Here is a 21998-nt window from a genome sequence, read left to right on the forward strand (position 1 = left end):
CTGGGGTGGGAAAGGAAGGGTCCATCCTTCTCCCACCCCCTCCTTGGTGAAGTGATCCCCGCTTGGTGCAGCGCTGGGGCGATCGTAGCAGAGGTGAAGACAAAGGAGGGCTGGGAGTGACGATGCTGCCAGACAAAGCAGGCAGCAGGCAGGTCGGGGGCTGGCGAGAAACAGCCTCTCGCCCCACTGCTTTTGTGTCAAAGCAGCCCCGGGGGGCTGGCGCTGGGTCCTCTCCCAGCACAGCGAGGATTCTCTTTGTGTGGCACCTTGCGGGGGAGCAGCAGGGCTGCGGAGCCCTCAGACCCCCACCCACCGTGCAATCCGTGCAGTCCCAGCTCCTGGGATGGGGCAGCAAGGAGGAGGATGAATACCTTTGGGTGTGGCAGAGCGGGGACAACGTCTCCCTTTTGTTCCTTTATAATAACGTGAAGGTGCAGCTGTGATGTTTATTCAGTCTCTGTCGCTGCTGTTGGTGAGAACGAGGTGGGCTCACCAGTGTGGGGGAAAGGGATGCTGGATACTGGGATTTTGGGGGAAGGTGCTGTATGCTGCTGGGGTTAAATGGGTGATGTGCGTGGTCCCACTGCTGTCAGGAGGTGCTGCAGCCACCAGGCAGGACCCAATTCTGGCGTCCCTGGGGTTGGGTGGTGGAGCTGCCCCATCCCTGTCGATCCCCGGTTCCCGCAGCCGTCCCGCCCTGGCACAATGAGGCAGGGGAGATGCCGTGGTGTTTTTCCTGCTGTCAACCTCAACGCACAGCTTAAATCTCCTCCGTTCCCTCCAAGATCCCTGGCTGGCGCTGGGGTCCCGCAGCGCTGGATGTGGGGGGGGTTATTTAGGGCACAGGGGGGTGTGTTCGTGCTTCCTGTGTGCCAGCAGTGAAATGGCTGGTGGCTGCCGCAGCGCTGCCGTCAGCAGGGAGGGACGCAGGCCCAGTGGCTGCTGCTGGCCTCGCGGCAAGCTTGTGGCTGCAGGCAGGGCTGCCTTCCCTTTGCCATCAGCATGAAGCCTGACGCATTGCTTTGTGGGCACCTCGGGGCTGCCTGGCTGGGGAGGGAGTGAGGGGCTGAGCCAGGCGCACTGTGCCACATTCGGGTGCCGGGCAGGGAGCCCAGGGCTCCTCGTGCTCTGGGTGCTCGCTTGGAGTCCTGGGGAGGCACAGCGTCTGCTTCCTTTGGCAGGTGACCTTCACAGTGACTGCTGCAGCTCGCTCTGCAGCTGCTGCTCCATCCCGGAGCACACTGGTTACCTGGGGGCTGGGGGCACCCCTCTGCTGGGCACGTGGGCTTGCAGGCGGCTCCGGCAGCTGCAGAGCCGTGTTCTGGGGCTGGTGGCCAGACAGGGCCCTGCTCTCCAGGGTGTGTGGCTTTGCTGTGTCAGGATGGTGGTGTAAACCTGGAGAGCGTTCAGCCCCGTGGTGGGGGGGGCTGAGGAGTGGGGGTGGCTGCAGAAAAACTCCTCGAGACCCCAAATGTGGTGTCGACTGGGGGACTGCAGCACACGAGTGTGCCCAGCCAGCAGCGACTCAGGAAGCAGAGCTTGTGAAATTGGGGAAGGAAGTTGAGTCGGGTTTCAAGTTTATTTAAACCCTGCAACCTCCAGTGCTCTGCCGCTCTCATAAACACTCCTGCTGAGATGCTCCGTGCCCCTGCACAGCAGCATGGGTCCTGGCTGCCTCCTGCCCTGGGAACTGATCCAGTCTCCTTGGGAGCAATGATGGGATGTTCCGCTCAGGGACAGATTCCTGCAGCCATTGCAGCGTGCCCTGGAGGGCCTCAGCTCAGTGGGAACGGGGTTGCAAAGCATCCTGCCCGCATCCTGCTGCTGCGTGGCTGGGGCTCCTCTGCTTGCTGGGTTGGCTTCTGCAAACATGAAGCCTCTGGGACCAGCTGTGTTTCAGGATGATTTTGGATGCGGGTGGGGAGGTGTCATCAGCCTGAGCTGTGGGTGCTGCCTGAGGTGATGGCACAGGGAGGGGGATGGTGTAACCCAGCACTCACTGTCATCGTGGTGCTGCGTCATTCCTGGGAGACCATCTATGGAAAGCGTCCCTGGGGTTGAAAGTGAATGTTCTTTCAGTTTCCCTTCCAACCCAAGCCATACTGTGATGAAATGACTCCCTGGGGTGACCCATAGGACACAGTCCTCTTGTGATTCCGTGACACCTCCAGGTCTGAGTGGTGTTGGATCGGTTTTGTTCAGGCCATGTAGGGCGAGCTTATGAGGTGGATGTTTGGGCAGAGAGGGAGGTGGGATAAAGCTGGGGATGTGCCCAGCTCCCGGGGTTACAGTGCCATGGGATTTCCTTTCTGCAGGCACAGGGTGCTCCCCAGAGAATGGCACTGACTCATGGCTGCACCCCAAGACCTGTAAGGGAAGCAGCATCACAGGCACAGGGACCCCAAACCACCTTCCCCGTCCTTCGCCTCCCCCCGGGTCAGCCTCGGGCTCAGTCCTGGGGGAAATGCAGAGCCCAGGTGTGTGGGCGAGAGGGTTTTTTCTGCGCCTGGCTTCAATCAGGCGCACGCTTGCTGGCTTTTACAGCGGAAATGTTAGAAAGGAGATGGAAACATTGCTGGTGCAGGGGGGGAGCGCGGCTCCGCTCTGCGGTTCAGTGCAGAGACGGCGCTGCCTGCAGCCCTGCCCCAGGCAGCGCGGCTTTAAGAAGCTTTTAGTGCCTGCAGCCAGTGCCCGTCCGTGGGGATTTAAATCCTTAATGCCCCGAAGTACCAGGAACGAGGGGCTCCCTAAGCCAGAGGGCAGGACCGGCTGTGGCATTCCTGCACCAGGAGCGAAGTTGGAGGCGGGCAGGAGCAAATTGCAGGAGACAGAGCTCCAAACAAGAGCAAATCACAGGAGCCAAAGCTCAAAACCAAGCTGTCAGAAGCACAGCTCCTGGTCTCGCAGGGGGAAGGCGATACTCCCACCAAGCCCGTGCTAATTGAGGAGCCAGCCTTGTCTTTTGTGCCCTTCCCACTGCCCCGAGTCCCAGGGGTCTGTTTCCTTCCCATTGCTGTCAAAATAGTCCCTGCTGTGGGGTTAAACAGCCAGCAGGTTTGGGATGTGCTGGATTGCACGGGGAACTGCTGCCAGGCTCTGCTGGCTGCATCCCTTTGTGAGCGACTGTCCGGAGTCGGTCTGCAGACATCCTTGTGGCATCACCCACCCCAGGTCCATCATGAGGTTGATGGCATTGCCAGCTGCTGCTCATCAGCTTATGGGAGCTGAGGAGGAGTGCAGGGACTTTGCAAACTCAGCCCCTCCAGGTGATGCTCTGGGTAAAGCTGAATTCCCTGCTTCCCCAGGCCCTGCCAGCCTTTTTCTGTGGCCTTAGGTTGGGGTTCCCCAGCGAGGGGTTCCTGTGCAGGCTGTGTGTCCCCTGTTCCGTTGTGGGTCCTGGTGCCGAGCAGATGGTGCAGCTTGGGGCCAGTTGCTCCTGCCAGAGCTAATGAGCAGCACACGGTGGCTGCCAGGACCTGATTGAAAGGTTTCCCTAAGCCTGAGGATTAGGGGGCCCAGCGTCCTCTGGGGTTCACAGCAGTGGAGATTGCCCCATAAAGCTGGGCACAGCCAGCACCCCGTGTTTGTGGCAAGCAGAGGCCTACGTTGGGGTCACTGAGGGGATGGATGCAGTGTGGTGGCAGGTCCCTCTGCTGAGCCGTGTCCAGCAGGTCTCCATACACCCCTTGGCTCTGCAGAGGTTCTCTCATTTCCCCAGCAGGGGTGTGGGGACCTGGCAGCCAGCCCTGCTGTGTCCTTGGTGCCAGCCACACGCTGGTGTGGAGGGAGGCTGAGCCCTTCCCCGTGCTGTGCTCGCTCCTGCTAGGAAATGCCTTGCTATATCTCTTAATCTGCGTGTTTTCTGACCAGACCTGGCAATCCCAGGAGAGCCTTATTCAATTTTCTCTGATTGCTGAGCTGCTTCCCTGCTGTGGTAATTAAATGCTTAACTTTGTCTTGATTTGGGTCCAGAGCAACCTGTGTGCCAACAGCCGCCTCTGGGCAGCAAGGATTCTCCCAGGACTCAGTTGGGAGTGGGGCTGGGCTTTGTCCTCCTTAGGACCCTGTGGGACCAGGCCATACCAAGCTGATACTTGGGAGCTGCTATCTGCTGGCAGGGATGGACAGCAAGGTGCTTTGCGTGCTGGTGTGGAGATATGGGAAAGCCTGGAGTTCTCTGCTCTGATCCTATTGCTGGTGGTGTGGAGTGCTGTGCCTCGCTGTGGAGAAGTGGGGTGTGGGGGTGTGCTGCCGTACCCTGCAGAAGGGAGCTCTGGAGCCTTTGGGGTTTGCTGTAGCCGTGAAACAGGGAGAGGAGAAGCTCAGGCAGCAGGAGGCATGAGGACATGATTGCAGCCATCCACTTCACTTGAATTGAACCTTCCTGTGCATTGGAGGCTGTGTGGGGTGTCCCAGTGGGTGCAGCCCCTTTTCCTGGCCAAGCAATGGGTGAAGTGGGGATGTGGGCTGTACCCCTCCCAAAGCCCGTTCTGTTGTCTGCAAGGCCAAGAGATGCTGGGTTCTTCCTGTGGGCTCTGCTTCTTCCCCCAGGCAAGAGGGACCCCGAGGGCTGCCTGTGGGATCTGCTTCCCCGTGGCGCCCATCGGGCACTTGGCTCCCAGCCTGGCCCCAACAACCCTGCCTTTGTATGTGCCCCCATACTCCCTGCCCTGAGGGTGCAGCCCCACTCCGCCGCTTCCTCCCAGATGCTCGGTCGCCCTGGCAGCCGAGCCATGGAGACGAGTGCTTTCACAGCCTGCCAGCATGGCAGGAAAGGGGAGGAGAGAGATGCTGTGCCTCTGCCGGGTCTTTGTGTCCCCTGCTCGGCTCTGGGCCCTGCCTGGCACAGGGGCTGCCACTGCTGCGGGGTTTGTGTGCCGATGCCAAAGCAGGCAGGATCTGCTGGGCCGTCTGTTACCCCCTCGGTCCTTTGCCACCAGCCCAAGTGCAGGGCTGTGAGGGGTGGTTGGAGTGCCTTGGTTTGGCCCCGAGAAGAGGAGGCTGATGTGATGTGACCCACCTGGTCAGGTCCTGCATTGCCCAGTGCCTGGCATGGCGATGCTCTTCCTGGGGTAGGAGGGGATAGAACGGTAGAACCATTTGAATTGGAAGGGACCTTTGAAGGCCATCAGGTCCCACTCCTTGCAGTGAATAGGGACACTCACAGCTTGATCAGCTGCTCAGAGCTCTGTCCCCCTCACCTTGAGTGTCTGCAGGGGTGGGGCAAGGATGGGAATGGATGAGATCCCCCCAGTGACAAAGAACTGGGACTGTCTAATGACTGTGAGCAGGAAGAGCAGCGTCACTGACCCAGAGATTTCCTCTGTGCTGGCTCTTGGTGGTGGCCACATAAATCTATCTCCCCATGCTGGCTGGTAGGGCTGCTGGTGACGGTTGCTGTTTCCCCAGAACATCCCATGCAGGGTTGTGTCTGCTGGAAGCTGCTGCTGCTTCCTGGGCCCATCTCTGTTCCCCGGCTCCTTGTGCTGCTCTCATGGTGCGAGGAGGGGCTGATGTTTGCACCGTCTGCAGCAGCTTCCAGCCTGTACCCAAGTGGCCCTAAGTTGCACCGGGGCAGGTTCAGGCTGGATATTAGGAGCAATTTCTTCTTGGAAAGAGCGGTCAGCATTGGCACAGCTGCCCAGGGAGGTGATGGAGTCACTGTCCCTGGAGGTGTTCAGAGCTGTGGAGATGTGGCACTGAGGGATGTGGCTGTGGGCATGGTGCGGTGGGTTGGGGTTGGACTCAGTGATCTCAGAGGTCTCCTCTAACCTCAATAATTCTACGGTTCTATGAAATGACATTTGGGCCAAGTGCTGAGGCTCAGGACCTGCCTGTGGGGCACCCATGTCCCCAGCCACTCTTGGGGACACGGGTGGTACAAGGGGATGCTGGCACCTGGGTCTCCATTCAGACCCTTGCAGGTCCCACAGTTGTGGTCCCCAGAAGTCCTATGGAAAGTCCATATGCAGTCGCACTGTGCTGCTGCACAGCCTCTCTCCCAAACCCACACGCACGTATTAAACCACTTTCTGGGGAGGGAAAGGAAAAAAAGCCTTTTGCTGAAAACTCTGCTCTCATTTTTCTTGAGAGGAAAAATTTTCCAGAAATACAGTGGTTGCAGTTTGTTGTTCTGTCTGTTCCTCAGGAACGCTGTGCGTGTCTGGGGAGGGGCAGCACTTCATGTCAGTCAAAAAGTAATTAAGACTGGGGTTCATTTTCCTGCGGGAGGGTGGGACCCTGGGAAGGCGACAGGAGCGAGTTGGGCTGAGCACATCAGAAGCTGCTTTTTATTGTGGCTGCGGTGCTAAATAGACCCTCTGACACGGGTAGCTGTTCCCACACGTCTGCTCTGCGGCTTCCCGGGGGGGTCGTGGGCTGGTGGTCCCCCCGGCTCTCACTGCCCTCAGCCTGGTGAGACACGGGAGCCCCGACCTGCAGAGCCTCCGCTGCGGTCGCTGCCAGCCGTGCGGCTTTGGAGGAATTAATAGCTGTTTTCATGAAGCATCCAGGGAGGGGAGATGTGCAGTCATTAAGCTCTAATGAGAGCTGTTTGCCAGGGCGTTTGGCTTTGCGTTCCCTTTCTCCGCAGCTCCCTGGGGCACCCGGCTGCTTCCCGCAGCCAACAGATCCCCAAAACCTGGAGCTGTGCGGCCCCGATGTGCGCCGCTCTCCGATGTGCAGCAGATCCGCGTCTGCGCGGTGCTCCAAAGCCCTCGGGGTGGGGTGCAGAGCGATGGTCACGGCGCTGCTGGAGCCCAGCACGGCCTCTCCTGTCCTGGCTCCACCTGCAGAGCCCACAGCCTGGGACAGCCATTGGGCTGGGCGGTGCTTTGGTTCAGGCTTTGTTTTGGCGCTGGGACCGTCTGGTTGCGTTTTGCATTTCAGGCTTTTGTGACTGCGGTTTGATCTCGCTGTCTCCTGTGCGGGTGCACCCATGCTGTGTCTGGCTGCCCTGCATCTCTTCTGCCTACCGTGCCCTGGCAGGCCGGGTTGCTTCCACGCATCAGTTAGTGCCTACGTGCAGCCCGGAGCTCGTTGCCTGGCTGGGGACACTGCAGCAAATGAGCTGCTGTAGGTGTGGGTTGGTGCAAGGGAAGCTTTAAGTGCAGCCTGTGGGTTGTTACCCCATCCTGCTTTGTGTGCTGTTTGCTGGCACTGCTGGGCCTCAGCCTGGAGCGGCCACAGTCCCAACACAGAGCGTGTCCCCAGGGCCACGCGGTGCGGTGATCTCCGAGGCCGTCCTCAGCGTGTTCCTCCTCCTGCAGGATCCGTCCCCAGCTGTCCAAAGAGAAAATCGAGGGATGTCACATCTGCACCTCCGTGACGCCCGGTGAGCCCCAAGTGCTGCTGGGGAAGGACAAAGCCTTCACCTACGACTTTGTCTTTGACCTGGACACGTGGCAGGAGCAGATCTACACAACGTGCGTGGGCAAGCTCATCGAAGGCTGCTTCGAGGGCTACAATGCCACCGTGCTGGCGTACGGCCAGGTACCCGCTTCACTCTGCCCTGGGCTTTGGGTTCTCCCGGGGCAGCATCGCAGAAGTTAGGAGCAGGCAGGGGCGTGAAGTGCAGGGTGTGGAGGGGTCGGAGCTGTCTCAGGTTGGGTGGGAGTTGCAGCAGGGAGAGAAGAGGTGGCGGGGCTGGGGTGTGGGCAGGGGAGGCGTGATGGCCAGCTCCACCTTTGCAGACTGGTGCGGGGAAGACGTACACCATGGGCACTGGCTTCGACATGAACATCTCTGAGGATGAGCAGGGCATCATCCCGCGGGCCATCGGCCACCTCTTCAGCGGCATTGAGGAGCGCAAGCGGGCGGCACAGAGTCAGGGGGTGGCAGCGCCTGAGTTCAAAGTCAGCGCCCAGTTCCTGGAGGTGAGCGACGAGGAGTCGGGGGTGGCGGCATGGCCTGCGTCCTCTGCACAGCTTCCTCCTAGCGAGGATGGCAGGAAGGCGTCCTCTGGCACGTTTTGAAGTGCCCGGCTCTAGCAGCCTCCTCTTCTCTTTTATTCACGTGCATCTTCGCGCCATTCAGCTCTACAACGAAGAGATCCTGGACCTGTTTGACAGCACCCGCGACCCAGATGCACGTCACCGCAAATCCAACATCAAAATCCACGAGGATGCCAGCGGGAGCATCTACACCACGGGGGTCACATCGCGGCTCATCAGCTCCCAGGACGAGGTGGGTGCAGCATCAGTGAGTGCAGAAGAGGGAATGAAGGCGGGGATGTACTTTGTGGGCAGCAAGAGAAGGATGAGCTCATCCGGGATGGGACAGGACAGCGCCAGCGTGGAAAGGTCAGGACTGCCAAGAGATGCTGTCCTGATTCTTCAAAAGGGTGCTTGAAGGTTTTCTTTCTCTGCTGTGTGTTGTTGCAGCTCATCCAGTGCCTCAAGCAGGGAGCTCTTTCCCGCACCACTGCCAGCACCCAGATGAACGTGCAGAGCTCCCGGTCCCATGCCATCTTCACCATTCATCTGTGCCAGATGAGAGTGTGCGCCCGCCCAGAGCTGGTGAGACTGAGGGGCCCTGCCCCTCCACTCTTGCTTCCTAGCTGGGCTCTTCCTGGCTCTGTGTGGGTTCCCTGGGAAGGGGAGAGGGTCTGAAGTCTCCCAGAGAGGCAGGGTTTTGTCTTGTTTCTTTGTAGTTGCAGGGAATATTAGCATTTATTGGGAGCTAAGATATTCGCCAAAGCAGCCCTGTCCCAGGGATGGGGGTGACCTGCAGCAAGTTGCTGTTGGGCTCCTCTCACCTGATCATCAGGGGGCTGCAAGCTGAGGGTAAATGCTCGTGGTTGAGGGGGCTCCTGCAGGGTCTGCGGTAGTGAGCCCACTGTGTGTGCCTGGCTGCAGGTGAACGGGGAGATGACCGGCCTGCCGGATGGAGCCCAGCCCACCACTGAGTATGAGACCCTCACAGCCAAGTTTCACTTTGTGGACCTGGCTGGCTCGGAGAGGCTGAAGAGAACAGGCGCTACTGGCGAGAGAGCCAAGGAAGGCATCTCCATCAACTGTGGGCTGGTACGACCCTGGGCACGCGAGGGGCAGCATGGGGAGGGCAGGGGCTGCCTGGGGACCCAGGGGACCTTTGGGTCCTGCTTGCAGTTGCTCCACGCTGCTGGAGTTGCTGTGGGTTATGCTGCCTGGAGCTGTAGGGAAGATTCTGTGATCCAAAATACTAGTGGTGAGGGCATGGCTTAACTGCTAGGGCAGGACTATGGGGTACAGCACAAGTGTGCTAGTCCCCAGAAAATTGAGGGCGGCTAATTTGAGCTTAAAAACTACCCTGAATTTCAATGGCGTTCTTCACTGCTCTGGTGCTTGTGAGAATGAGAGGCACAACACAGGGAAGGAGGGCAAATACTGAAACTGGCTGGGAAAGCCCCATGCCTTCCCATCTCGCACCGCGTACGTGTGTCACAGTGTGCGGTCTCAGCCTGAAATTCTGGCTGTGTGGCAGCTGAGTACTCAGCAGGGGCCGAAGTTGGATGGTGGCTTTCCTTTGTGTTGGCAGCTGGCGCTGGGGAATGTCATCAGTGCCCTCGGAGACCAGAGCAAGAAAGCTGTGCATGTGCCCTACCGCGACTCCAAGCTCACCCGCCTGCTGCAGGATTCCCTCGGTGGCAACAGGTGCGGGGACCCCAGCATAGGGCTGTGGTGGACAAATGGGCTGAGGGGCCATGGAATGTGTAGGAGCTATTTCAGATGACTCGTGGGTTGCCTGCTGTGGGTTGAGTGCCTCCTGACAGGGAACGTGGCATTGCAGATGTGAATGCCTTGGCTGCTCGTGAGTCCCAGCTGCAATTAGGCAGCTTTGGTGGCACTAGCTGGTGTTAAATGCTCCGGAGCCCTTGCAGATCTGCGACGCAATGGGTGCTGTTGCGTGGCCAGAATTCTCTGCCTGCTGTGAGGGCACTTTTACGTAGAGCCCATTCCCGATGGTGCTCTGTCACTAGGAGGGATTGAACCCAGTTTATGCATCAGTTATGAACCATAGGAGGGCCGGGATGGGTGTCGAGGCTCAGGGCTTGAGCTGAGTGTACTGAGTGAGGAAACCACCCCTTCACCCTGCCCTTCACCTTCCCAAGCCAAACCATCATGATCGCCTGTGTGAGCCCATCTGACCGCGACTTCATGGAGACCCTGAACACTCTCAAGTACGCCAACCGGGCTCGCAACATCAAGAACAAGGTGGTGGTGAACCAGGACAAGACAAGTCAGCAGATCAGTGCCCTGAGAGCTGAGATCGCCCGTCTGCAGATGGAGCTGATGGAGTACAAGGCAGTGAGTGCCCAAGCGAGTCCATGCAGGCGGAACGGAGCCGGGAGGAGGAACCCTTCTTGTGTTTGGTTTGGGGCAGTTTTAGCAAGCAGGACCCTCCTGCCCTTGATTCTTCCTCCCACGGATAACGTGGCCATCTCCGGCCCTGTTGTAAGACCCTTTCCCCTACAGAGTGTGTCCTGTGGCCCTGGCCAGTTGAACTTCACTCTGGATGAGTGTTTGGATGACAGTGGGATGGTGTGAGTGAAGCTGAGACACTGTGAGGATGGCACTTTGCCATTGCTGATGATAGCTGCTGAGCTGCTAGCTGCCCGGTACTCCTGTGGGGCAGAAGGTCGGATTGGTGGATCAAGCTTAGAAGGCTCAGACTAGGGCTCAGGGATTCTAGGGCACAGAGAAGCCTTGAAGCATCTCTGACCCTCTGCCTGTTGAGTTCAGGCTTTCCTGGTCCTTAGGTTTTTCATTCTCCTGCGTTGGAGACTGGGGTTGCCCTCAGGAAGGCAGTGGTGGGGCTCCGTGTCCTGGCACACCCCATGCTCAGGATCTGTCCGTGTGTCCCCACAGGGCAAGAGGGTCATTGGGGAGGACGGTTCAGAGGGCTACAGCGATTTGTTCCGTGAGAACGCCATGCTGCAGAAGGAGAACAGCGCCCTGCGCATGCGGGTGAAGGCCATGCAGGAGGCCATCGACTCCATCAACAACAGGGTCACCCAGCTGATGAGCCAGGAGGCCAACCTGATGCTGGCCAAGGCAGGTGAGGCTGGGCACACGCGTGTTGGCCTGGTCCACCCAGTGTGGGAGGGACGGGTGCTGCAACACTGTCAGTGTCTTGCCTTGAGCCCCTTAAGCCTCTGCTTCTCCAGGTGATAGCAATGAGGCCATCGGTGCTCTCATCCAGAACTACATCCGAGAGATTGAGGAGCTGAGGTGAGCCGGGCACGATGTCTGTTGGGTCGTTTGGGCTGGTGGGTGCCAATGCAGGGTGCGAGTCAAGATGCTGCTCCTGGCTCTGTGTTTCCACCATTTTGTTTGTAAACCTCAAAGCAGCTAAGACCACTGGACCTGTAGTAGTCCCAGTCTCAGTGCTGGGCAGTGCTTTGGCCAGTACCACTCTTTGCATGGCTGCTGATGGATGCAGGGAGTCTCTGTTGTCCCCCACGGGCTGACCCACAAATCTGGGTCCATCTCTGCCTCATATGACCCATGGATACTGCCTCTCTGCAGCATCCTGCCTTCCAGTCCGAGGTGTCTGGGCACGGTTTGTGTTTGACACGTCAGTGGCACGTCTCCTCATTGACCACGTCTCGTCTCTGCTCCCCAGGACAAAGCTCCTGGAGAGTGAATCCATGAATGAGTCCTTGCGTCGCAGCCTCTCGCGCCTCTCTGCCCGTCCCCCCTACTCTGTGGGCTCATCCCCAGCTCCTGGCCTGGCTGGGCTGGGCAGCCCTGCTGCCCCCGTGGAAACTGAGGCCTCTGACGTCCTGCGACGGGCCAAGCAGGACCTGGAGCGGCTGAAAAAGAAAGAGAGGAGGCAGCGGAGGAAAAGGTGAAGGCTGTGTGATGCTGGGAATTGGGGGGTGCCCCGCATCAGCCCTCTGTCCTCACGAGGATGGATATCTCACTTTTTCCCCTATCCTTGCTAAAATCAGAGCACCCAGACAAAGCCTGGGCACATGTGTTCCTTTCCTGGCACTGCCTTGGTTAGCTTTTCACCCACCAAGTGTCTGGAGGCTGCTTTCCCCATAGAATACAAGAGCAGGAGGTTGGTGGGTCCCTGCAGGGCTCATTCTGACATTAAGACTCATCTGTACCCACTGCTCTCCCCCAGCCCAGAGAAGGAAGCATTTAAGAAGCGACCAAAGCTGCAGCAGGACAACGGGGAGGAGACAGATGAGAATGAAGCAGAAGAGGTGAGAGGGGTTTCATGTTCTTATGGAAGGGATGCTTGCTTATGGAGGACTGTCATCACCCTGAGAGGGAGGGTGATCAAGTTCTGGCCTGGCCCTGCAAGGAAGGGTTGTGGACGTGCAGACACAGCCAGGAGTCAGCCCTGCTGTGCAGTGAGGAGCCCATGTCTCTTTGGGGCCTGGTTTCACCAGAGGTAGCTGAAGGAAGGCCGGGGGGCGCAGTGCTGTTCAGCTGGTAGGGAATGCATGTCGCACAGAGCTGTCCTTAGCTGTGGTGTGCACTGTGGGCCCAGAAGTGATGCTTCAGCCCATGGGCATCCCATGTAGGAGACTGAGTCACTCTGCAGGGGCTGCAGTTGCTTGCTGTGGGGTGAGCTCAGGTTTGGAGCAGGGGAGAGGCCACAGAGAGAAGGGCAAAGCCATGCTGCAAGTTGAAATATGGCACTTTCTCTTAGGAGGAGGAGGAGGAGGAACAGGATGAAAGTGGCTGTGAGGAAGAGGATGGACGTGAGGATGAAGATGAGGACTCAGGCAGTGAAGAAAGCCTGGTGGACTCGGACTCAGATGCAGAGGAGAAGGGTAAAGTGCAGAGCCCAGAGCACGGGGGTGCATTTGCTGGACTGGGCTCCCGTCCTGGGAAGGGAGAATTCCTCAAGATGTTGGGTTGTGTCCTCACTGGGGGACGGCAGAGCACCAGTGCAGGGAGCCTCCAAGTTCCCATCAGCCCCCCCCGCTCCCTCCTTGCACTGTGGCTCTGTGGGGCCACGGGAGCCAAGCTGTCCCCATCCCTCTTGGCCTGACTCTGCTCTCTGGCTTCCAGCGGTGAATTTCCAGGCTGACCTTGCAGATTTGACTTGTGAGATAGAGATCAAGCAGAAGCTGATCGATGAGCTGGAGAACAGCCAACGGCGCCTGCAGACGCTCAAGCACCAGTATGAGGAGAAGCTGATCCTGCTGCAGAACAAGATCCGGGACACACAGCTGGAGCGGGACCGGGTCCTGCAGAACCTCAGTGAGAGTCACCTCATCCCAGCAGCACTGGGTCCCTTTTCTCCTCCTGCCCACCTGGCTAAGGGCTGACACATCCATCCCCTGCATGCAGCCACAGGCTTTGCCATCCACCCTGCTCTGCTTGAGCAGCTGGGATCCCAAGGCTGTGCTCTTATCACTGTGTGAGTGGGAGGTGGGGACTGCTGGGGAGGATGGTGAGGCGAAGCCTTTACTGAACACTGCTCTGTGGGGTGTAGGTATTCCTGGGTGAATTGTGCTGTGGGCATATGAAAGAGGCCAAAGACCCACAGTGTAGCTGATTTCCAGGCCCAGCATCAGCCAAGGAAGCTGCACTTGGCTGTAGGTCCAGGTCCACGTCTCCTTTCAGCCCAGCGATGGTGTAACCGACTGCCCCTGCTTTGTGTCAAGTCCCAGTCTGTCATCCCACTGGGTGCTCCAGACGGACCCCAGCCTGTGCAGCGTGACAGAGGGCTTTAGTAAAACAGGGGGCACAGTGACCCTTACAAACTCTCTCCCTACTCCTGCAGGCACCATGGAGTGCTACACAGAGGAGAAAGCCAACAAGATCAAAGCAGACTATGAGAAACGGCTGAAGGAGATGAACAGGGACCTGCAGAAGCTGCAGGCTGCCCAGAAGGAGCATGCCCGCCTGCTCAAGAACCAGTCCCGTTACGAGCGGGAGCTGAGGAAGCTGCAGGCAGAGGTGGCTGAGATGAAGAAAGCAAAGGTACTCGGGGTGGGAAGGGCATTGCTTGGGGACAGCGAGGCTGAGACTGGTTTGGCCAAGCCTAGCTTCCTTCTCAGTTCAAGGAAAAAGCTGTTTTCTGTTCCAGGCAGGCATCCTGTGAATGCAGGATGCCTGCCTAGTGGATGGCTGTCCTAGCTGCCGGGAACACCAGATGCCCGTGCAGACATCACACCTTCCCTCTGCAGGTTGCGCTGATGAAGCAGATGCGGGAGGAGCAGCAGCGGAGACGACTGGCAGAGACGAAGAGGAACAGGGAGATAGCACAGCTCAAGAAGGAGCAGCGCCGGCAGGAGGTGAGAAGGCAGCCTGCCTGCGTGCTGCTGGGTCACCTGGTGCCAGGGACGATCCTGAATCTCGCAGTGTGGTTGTTGGAGATCCGTGAGCTCCCCACCGTGTTCAGGGGAATAGTGCCAGCAAAACCAGCCTTGAGGCTGGAATGGAAGCTTCTGCACTGTTAAAATCACAAGTGATACTCATGCCAAAGCAACTGCTCTAGTGTTTGGTGGTGGAAGTGCTGGTTCTGCAGCCATTGCTAGGGTGTCTGGGCAGCTTTTCTTTCCCCAACAGGACCTCATAGTCTGTCTCTCCTATGCAGTTTCAGATCCGGGCTCTGGAGTCTCAGAAGCGGCAGCAGGAAATTGTGTTGCGAAGGAAAACTCAGGAGGTGAGGGGGGACCACCTTTGTGCAGCCCTTAGCCCCGAGGGGGACCCCAAACAGTGGCTCAGTGACACCAAGTCTGGGAGCTGAGGTCGGTGATGGGTTTTTTTGGGGACGGCTGTGTGATGGCAGCACGCTCAGACTGTCTTCTGGGCAGGTGTCAGCGCTGCGCCGTCTCGCCAAGCCCATGTCAGACCGAGTTGCAGGCAGGACGAGCCAGAAGCCAGCCATGCTGGACTCTGGTGCAGAGGTCTCAGCCAGCACCACCTCGTCTGAGCCAGAGTCCGGCGCTCGCTCCGTCTCCAGCATCGTGCGCCAATGGAACAGGAAAATCAATAACTTCCTGGGAGACCCCTCACCTTCTGTCAATGGAGCTCGGCCAGTCAGGTCAGGGCAGTGGTGGCACTGCGGGGCTGGGTGAATGAGCGACGGGGAATCCCAGGGCTCACGGGTCTGCCTTTTTGGCTGATGGCAGAGGCTGGAGATAAAGTGCCAACACAGGGATGGGCTGTGCTTGGAGTGTGCTCTCTGAGGAGCTGTTAGAGCGGGGAGGGGTGACAGCAGAGGTGGGTAATCCAAAAGCGAGACAGACTCCTGTGATGCAACCAGCACTTAGGCATCTTTTGGGGACAGCACAGCTTCCCAGACATGGTGAAACTGGGTGCCCATGTGACTCTGCTCCCCTTGCGCTGTAGGAAGAAGTTCCCCAAGAAGGGATCGAGTCAGACCTTCAGTAAAGCTGCCCGCCTCAAGTGGCAGTCGCTGGAGCGGCGCATCTTCGACATCGTGATGCAGAGGATGACCATCGTCAACCTGGAGGCTGACATGGAGAGGCTCATCAAGGTGAGGGTGGCGGCCGTGGGGCTGCGGGTGGCCGTCTCAGCACAGTGCCAATCCTTCTCCCTTTTCCCCTCAGAAACGAGAGGAGCTGGCACTGCTGCAGGAGGCCCTGCTGGGCAAGAGGGCGAAACTGCAGGCAGAGAGCCCTAAGGAGCAGAAGGGGCTGCAGGAGCTGAACGAGGAGATTGAGGTGCTGGGGGCCAACATTGACTACATCAATGACAGCATCTCTGACTGCCAAGCTACCATCATGCAGATTGAGGAGACCAAGGTGGGCAGGGGGAGGGGCTGGGAGGGAGATGGGAGCATCCCTGGGAGGGAACTCGGGCATCACGGCACTTCCTGAGTGTGGGAAAGTCGCTCCCCACTTCACTGGTCTCCATGCAAGCTTTTGTGGGGCCTGTACTGGAAACTTGCTGGGAAAAAAGCTGGGCCTCAGCACAAACCCCACAGGTTTTGGTGCCCGGTTCTGACACCAGACACAACGTGCACGGCTCCTTACCCCTCTGTCATCAGGAGGCTTTGTGCTCTCTGCAGCCTCTGGGACAGTGGCTGTGCACGGCCAGGACCCAACGGGCAGCGGTGGAGCAGCCTCAGCCCCGAGTGTCTGTGCAGGCTGTGTTGCCCGCTCTGTCGGGCCCTGCCCTGTTGCCATTCCCCCTGGCCTCATCCAGTTCCTTCCCCTTCCAGGAGGAGCTGGACTCCACGGACACCTCGGTGGTCATCAGCTCCTGCTCCCTGGCTGAAGCCCGGCTGCTGCTGGACAACTTCCTGAAGGCGTCCATCGACAAGGTGCTGCTCCTGTTTGGAGCACTGTCTGCACGGGGGGGCTTCTCCCACCTGTGGGATGTGCGGTGGGGATCCCATAGCGCCTGTCTGAGGACGGTGTGATCCTCCATCCGACAGGGCCTGCAGGTGGCACAGAAGGAGGCCCAGATCCGCCTCCTGGAGGGACGGCTGAAGCAGACGGATGTGACCGGCTCCTCGCAGAACCACCTCATCCTGGATGCCCTGCGGGAGAAGGCCGAGTCGCACCCTGAGCTCCAGGCGCTGATCCACAATGTCCAGCAAGGTGGGCCAGAGCCCAAACCACCCTCCCTCACACTGGTATGGCCTCCACCTCTTCCCCGTGGGATAGAGCTGGACTTTCTGTGTTGGGTGCTCGGGAAGCACCAGGAGGTGCCACCATTGTCATCAGCGTGCCCTCGGGCTGCGTGGAGGGCGCAGAAGAAGGCCTGCCTCCTCATGGCTGCCCAGACTGTGCCCTCAGCTCCAGTGCCGTGTGCTTTGGTTGGGACTTGGTTCCCTTCATGCTGCTGAGGTGCCTTCTCCCTTGTGTGCAGAGAACGGCTACACCAGCACAGATGAGGAGGTCTCCGAATTCAGCTTGGCCTCGGATGGGAGGTGAGCAGCCCTCCACTGCCTGCAGGCTGTGCGTGCATGTTTGGTGGCTGGAGATGGGGAGGGTTGCCACCTACAGGAACTGGCAGTTAGATATTGAAGAAAAAAACACCATCTGCACTTTCTTGTGGTGCCTAGCTCTTTGGGGAGGGGAGCACAGACATCTCTTAGACACTAAAAGACTTGATCATCCTTTGGAGAAGGGGTGCTGGGGAGCAGGGAGTGACCTAGGGAGTCTGAGGGACTGGTAGCAGTCTGTGAAAGGAGTTCAGTGCTGAAGATCCATCTCTGCCACCTTCTCCTTGCAGCATCTCCCAGTCTTTCAGCATGAAGGGCTCAGCAAGTCAGGATGATTTCAAGTTCAAGGTGAGTTGGCCATTGCGTGGCCCTGTTACAGGGTGTTGGAGGAAGGGTGGAGGGACATGTTGGGTCCATGCTGAGCCCCATGTCCTGCTCTAGGGAGAGCCCAAGCTCTCGGGGCAGATGAAGGCAGTGTCAGCTGAATGTCTAGGACCCACGCTGGACATCTCCACCAAGAACATCACCAAGTCCTTGGCATCGCTCATGGAGATCAAAGAGGATGGGATCAGCTTCTCAATCCGAGACCCCTATTACAAGGAGAAGGTGTCGCGCACCGTCAGCCTGCCCACACGAGGAAGCACTTTGTGAGCAGAGGGCGATGGTTCATCGGGCACTGGGAGGTTGGCTGGGAGCCGTGGGCCACTGGGTGGGAAACTGTGCCCTGGATGTCGAGGGGCAAAGCAATGAGGGTGAGCCTCATTCTGCCATCCAGGTCAACCTGCAGCACGTAGCAGTGGGTTTCTCCAGCAGGCTTTTCGAGAATGTTGAGGCTTATGTTGGCACTCTGTGTGGGTGGAGGGTGGTCCAAGAGGAAGGAAAGAAGGGGTGGTGTGAAGGGCCCTATCTCACTGCCCTTGCTTATCAGCCTTCATGGAGGCTTCTTGGGCTGGCAGAGGTTTCTACGCTCAGAGGGTGACTCGAAGCATTTTCTGATGTCATGGCTGTGACACCAGGCAACCCACCTTCTCCATTTGGGAGTGGGGGATGTGGAGGTTCAGCACTGAGGTCTCTGGATGGAGGAGGGCAGGCATCTACTATGTTTTGTTTTTTGTTTTTTTAAGTCCCAGACAATCTCGTGTCTCGGACACGTCGCCTCTCACAAGGAGGAAATCCTATGACCGTGGGCAACCTGCTAGGTGAGCCTGGGAGGCCTTGGGCAGGGGGAGGCTGGGAGGTCTGGGCGGGCTGGCAGAGATGCCTGCTGATCAGCTCTCGCCGCTTCAGCTGCGCCCTGGGGCGTCAGCCTGGGCAAGCGGAGTTTGGCAGCTGCCAGGTGAGCAGTTCCCAAGTCATGTGTTCCTCTGATCCTTCCTGGCTCAGGCCTCCAGATGTTGGCTTCACTCCTCCCTCATCCCCACCCACTCGCCCTCGCAACGACCGCAATGTCTTCTCTCGTCTCACGAGCAACCAGAGCCAGGGGTCTGCCTTGGACAAGTAAGTTGAGGTGGGGTGGGAGTGTCTGAGCGAGGGGCACCTGTGCAGTAACAGCAAAACCTTATCAAGTCCCACAGTGGGGTATTGGAGTGCAGCACCCGGGTTGTCTCGAGCCACCCTCCTGGCACTGCTTTTCCTCAGTGCTCCTCTGGCACTAAGCTAGATGCTGTGCAGGGGCCCTGCTGGACTCCTGCCCTGTGTGTATCCCTCTGAGCTGCTTGCAGGAACTCCCAGTCCTGGGCTTTGGCTAAGCTGTGCAGTGCCAGGCTGGGACCACTGGAAGATGTGAAGCAGGATGGAGTGAGGCAGGGTGGGGGTTTGCAGGAAGCTGATGGAGTGGCACTGACCCACAGACGCTCCGGCCGCCCACAGGGCGGGTTGGGCAGCTGTCCTCACCTTGGAGCACTGCTTGCAGCGCCGGCGTGTCCTGACGGAGATCTGCTGTCTGACCCTCAGTTCCCTGCTGCTCCTCTGCCCTTTCCTCTGTTCTGTGTGTGTGCTTCTCTTTCCCTCTCTCCTCTTTCTCCGTGTCCTCCCCTGGCTTGGATGCAATAACAATCCTCCACTCTGACTCCCCTGCTGCCTCTTCTAGTCTGGGTTTTCTCTCCCATAATCCTGCTAATTTTCTGCCCCTAGGTCTGATGACAGCGATTCCTCTGTCTCGGAGGTGCTGAGGTATAGACAACTTTCTATTTATTATCCCTTCCTCTTCTTTTCTGTCTCACGAGTTTGCTCTCCCTTGTCCCTGCATGCTCCACCTGTGCCTCGCTGCTTTGCCCATCTCCCAGCTTGTGTGTGCTGTCCCCTCTTGGCACGCCACCGATGGTCCCTGACAGTGTCCCTCTGGTTGTGAGTTTGAACCGTTCCTGCTCTGCTCAGCCTTTGGAAGCCAGGCACTGGGCTTGCCTGCAGACACGGGCTGCTTTGCAGAGGCAGCATGCTCTGTGCCATCTCTGATGGGCTCTTGTCAGCATGTCCTGTCCCATCCCTGGCTCTCCAGCAGGACTGCGATGCTGGGATGAGCAGCACTGAACACTGTCAGTGTGTTCTTCTTGCAAGCATCTTCCAGAGAAATATGTGCAGGTGTTTCCCGTGCTTGGCTGTATCTCTGCAGCACTGGGTTGTGGGTGGGCAGAGCTCCTTGCCCCAGAAGCCAAGTCACTGCTGTGCAGAGCTCAGCACAGGGGTGAAGGTTTGTCCCAGTGCAGTGGAGAGGATCCCTGGTGCGAGGACAGCCTTCTCCCTGCCTTGAGGAGCACCTCTGGTGCAGGTGATACTGGAGATACGGCACCAGATGTGTGTGTGCTTTGTCACCTTGAGCTGTTTGCTCTGATCACGTCTCACCCTGGGGAGCCAGAATTTCCGTTTGGTCTCGGTGTCACCTCAAGACCAGTAGAAACACTAGGGGTCAGAGGAGAGCTGCTTAATTTGTGAGCACAGCTGCTAATTGAGAAAGAGATCGCACGCATGCGACTTCCAAACCCGAATTAATGAGCTTACATTCATCCTTCTGACTACAAACATTATGTGGCCCAGGGCCTGCCCTTCTCCAGCTTCCTCATAAGATTTAGCATAGCTCAGAGCCCCTGGCAGTGCTTGGGAAGCCAGCAGGGAAGAGCTGCTGATGGCCATAAACATCAGGACTGCAGCTGTGGGGCTGTTGGACCTCAGTGCTTTGAACACTCTGATGTGGAGGTGATTGGCAGATGCTGTGCCCAAAGGGCTGAGCTGTGTGTCTGCAGGCATCCCTTGGAAGAAGGTTTGGCAAGGATAGATCCTCTCCTGCCCTGGGCCAGCCTTGTGCACAGGGATGCTGGGTACTGATGCCAGTGCTGCCCTCTGTCATCCTTATGGTCTTAAAAGGAGTACAGCTCTGTTTCCAAACGTTACCAGCCAAAGGCTGGCTGGCAGGCTCGAAGGAGCTGCCATCATATTGAAGCATTCCTAGCACAGCTTCAGGATGGAGAAAGTGCAGTTTGTCCTAAACTGAGCTGAGGTCCGATGAGCTGAGCCTCCTGGTTCATCTCAGTGCTGCTGAGGCTCGAGTGGCTCAGCAGCAGAATAGAGGCCATGACACCATGTCTCACAGTCTGTGTCCCCTGGGCGGAGCCGTTAGGCAGGGGCTGCTCGTGGGGAGATTCCCAGGTTTTCCATGAAGGTGTTTGCTCACGTGTGCCTGAGTTCAGACTGAGGGGCCCATTGCTCTGCCAGGCAGTGGAAGATGCTTGGGGTGAGGCACCTCGTGCTTTCTCATGCCCGTAGGACCTTGTAGTGCTGTGCTTTTCCACGCACCTCCCCCACCACAGTTGTTCTTTCTTTCCCATGCAAGGGGCATCATTAATCCAGTGGGTGGCACCAAGAACGCGCGGACAGCCCCGCTGCAGTGCGTCTCTGTGGCAGAAGGACACACCAAGCCTGTGCTCTGCCTGGACGCCACCGATGAGCTGCTCTTCACCGGCTCCAAGGGTATGCGGTGGACAGAGGAGGTGTGGGGGTTGCTGGCTTTTATGCACTATGGGAGCAGGTTGTCATGGGGAATTGGTGGGCACTGCGGGGATGGTTCCTCCTGGCCTGCGCTCCTGTCCCTGCCCTCTGATGTCCGTGTGCTGGAGCAGGCTGGCTCTGTTCCCCTGGAAAGGAGCTGTGGGTGGTGGGAGGCAGCGTTTGGGAAGGGATCGGTGCCTCCGTGCCGTGGAGGCTCTCTGACGCTCTCGGACGTGTTCTTCTTCCTACAGACCGGAGCTGTAAGATGTGGAACTTGGTGACGGGTCAGGAAATCGCTTCCCTCAAGGGTCACCCAAATAATGTCGTTTCCATCAAGTACTGCAGCCATACGGGGTTGGTGTTCACTGTGTCCACGTCGTACATCAAAGTGTGGGACATCCGGGACTCAGCCCGCTGCATCCGCACCCTCACGTACGTGGTGGGAGGGTGGCTGTGGGCACTGTGGGCACCTCTGGCTTTGCAGGTCTCCAAAACTCCTGGGGTCCCCCAGGGTGGAAACAGAGCCCAGCTGCTTTAGTACCAGTATTAACAGTACTACCTACCAGTAGCTGTAGGAAACGGGGGCTTAAGAAGATCTTGGAGGGGAATCTGTGAGGACCCTCTGCAGCAAAGGCTTAAAGGAAGGGGCCTTGAAGAAGATTTCAGCCCTTTTGGGGGTGGCCAAGAGCACCAGCAGCTCTGCAGAGGAGGCCCAGACCAGAACAGCATCGGAGCTGAGTACATCACAGGTTTTGCAATGGAAAACGTGGGTCTTTAAGGAGGAGTCTAGGATTGGAACAAATCATGGCTCAAAGAGCATGGCAGACCAGTGTTACCAGCTCATTTCTGTGCCTCAAGGTCTTTCTCCCTCCCTCCTCTCCTGTGATGGGGAGGCCAAATATCTCTGCCTCCCAGTGTGGGCTGCCAGCAATAATCCAGCTCTTCCTGCAGGAGGACTGAGAAAGAGCAGCACCCAAGTGGGATCTAGGGCAGGATACTCTGTGTTACGTGCACACCTAACATGGCTCCACCCCAAGCACTGGTCTGGAAGGTGGAGGTGTTCCTGGTTCCATGGCCAGACAGCTGATGATACCTGCAGGACCGTTCCCAGTGTGGGACCAGCTGAGAGCCAACAACCCTTTTGGGTTCCT

General features: G+C 58.3%; 1 protein-coding gene across 3 annotated transcripts in view; it reads left to right on the plus strand.

Annotated features, from left to right (window-relative positions):
* KIF21B (kinesin family member 21B) overlaps positions 1 to 21998 on the plus strand; it is a 31640-nt gene that overhangs the window by 1935 nt on the left and 7707 nt on the right. For 2 of the 3 annotated variants that reach the window (XM_085210298.1, XM_085210296.1), the window contains exons 2-30: positions 7269 to 7491; positions 7692 to 7874; positions 8035 to 8184; positions 8382 to 8516; positions 8856 to 9023; positions 9517 to 9632; positions 10091 to 10286; positions 10848 to 11037; positions 11147 to 11210; positions 11605 to 11829; positions 12112 to 12193; positions 12646 to 12769; positions 13011 to 13202; positions 13729 to 13928; positions 14135 to 14242; positions 14545 to 14613; positions 14765 to 14994; positions 15303 to 15450; positions 15524 to 15718; positions 16138 to 16239; positions 16354 to 16519; positions 16791 to 16851; positions 17157 to 17214; positions 17308 to 17513; positions 17991 to 18065; positions 18250 to 18363; positions 19000 to 19038; positions 20693 to 20829; positions 21099 to 21279. In XM_085210298.1, the coding sequence (XP_085066424.1) occupies positions 7269 to 7491; positions 7692 to 7874; positions 8035 to 8184; positions 8382 to 8516; positions 8856 to 9023; positions 9517 to 9632; positions 10091 to 10286; positions 10848 to 11037; positions 11147 to 11210; positions 11605 to 11829; positions 12112 to 12193; positions 12646 to 12769; positions 13011 to 13202; positions 13729 to 13928; positions 14135 to 14242; positions 14545 to 14613; positions 14765 to 14994; positions 15303 to 15450; positions 15524 to 15718; positions 16138 to 16239; positions 16354 to 16519; positions 16791 to 16851; positions 17157 to 17214; positions 17308 to 17513; positions 17991 to 18065; positions 18250 to 18363; positions 19000 to 19038; positions 20693 to 20829; positions 21099 to 21279 (4137 nt within the window). The remainder of the gene's footprint in view (positions 1 to 7268; positions 7492 to 7691; positions 7875 to 8034; positions 8185 to 8381; positions 8517 to 8855; positions 9024 to 9516; positions 9633 to 10090; positions 10287 to 10847; positions 11038 to 11146; positions 11211 to 11604; positions 11830 to 12111; positions 12194 to 12645; positions 12770 to 13010; positions 13203 to 13728; positions 13929 to 14134; positions 14243 to 14544; positions 14614 to 14764; positions 14995 to 15302; positions 15451 to 15523; positions 15719 to 16137; positions 16240 to 16353; positions 16520 to 16790; positions 16852 to 17156; positions 17215 to 17307; positions 17514 to 17990; positions 18066 to 18249; positions 18364 to 18999; positions 19039 to 20692; positions 20830 to 21098; positions 21280 to 21998) is intronic. The other variant, XM_085210297.1, reaches the window with a different exon arrangement.

The sequence above is a fragment of the Meleagris gallopavo genome, chromosome 28, assembly GCF_905368555.1.
Source record: "Meleagris gallopavo chromosome 28, MGAL_WU_HG_1.1, whole genome shotgun sequence".
In the NCBI taxonomy this organism is placed as follows: domain Eukaryota; kingdom Metazoa; phylum Chordata; class Aves; order Galliformes; family Phasianidae; genus Meleagris; species Meleagris gallopavo.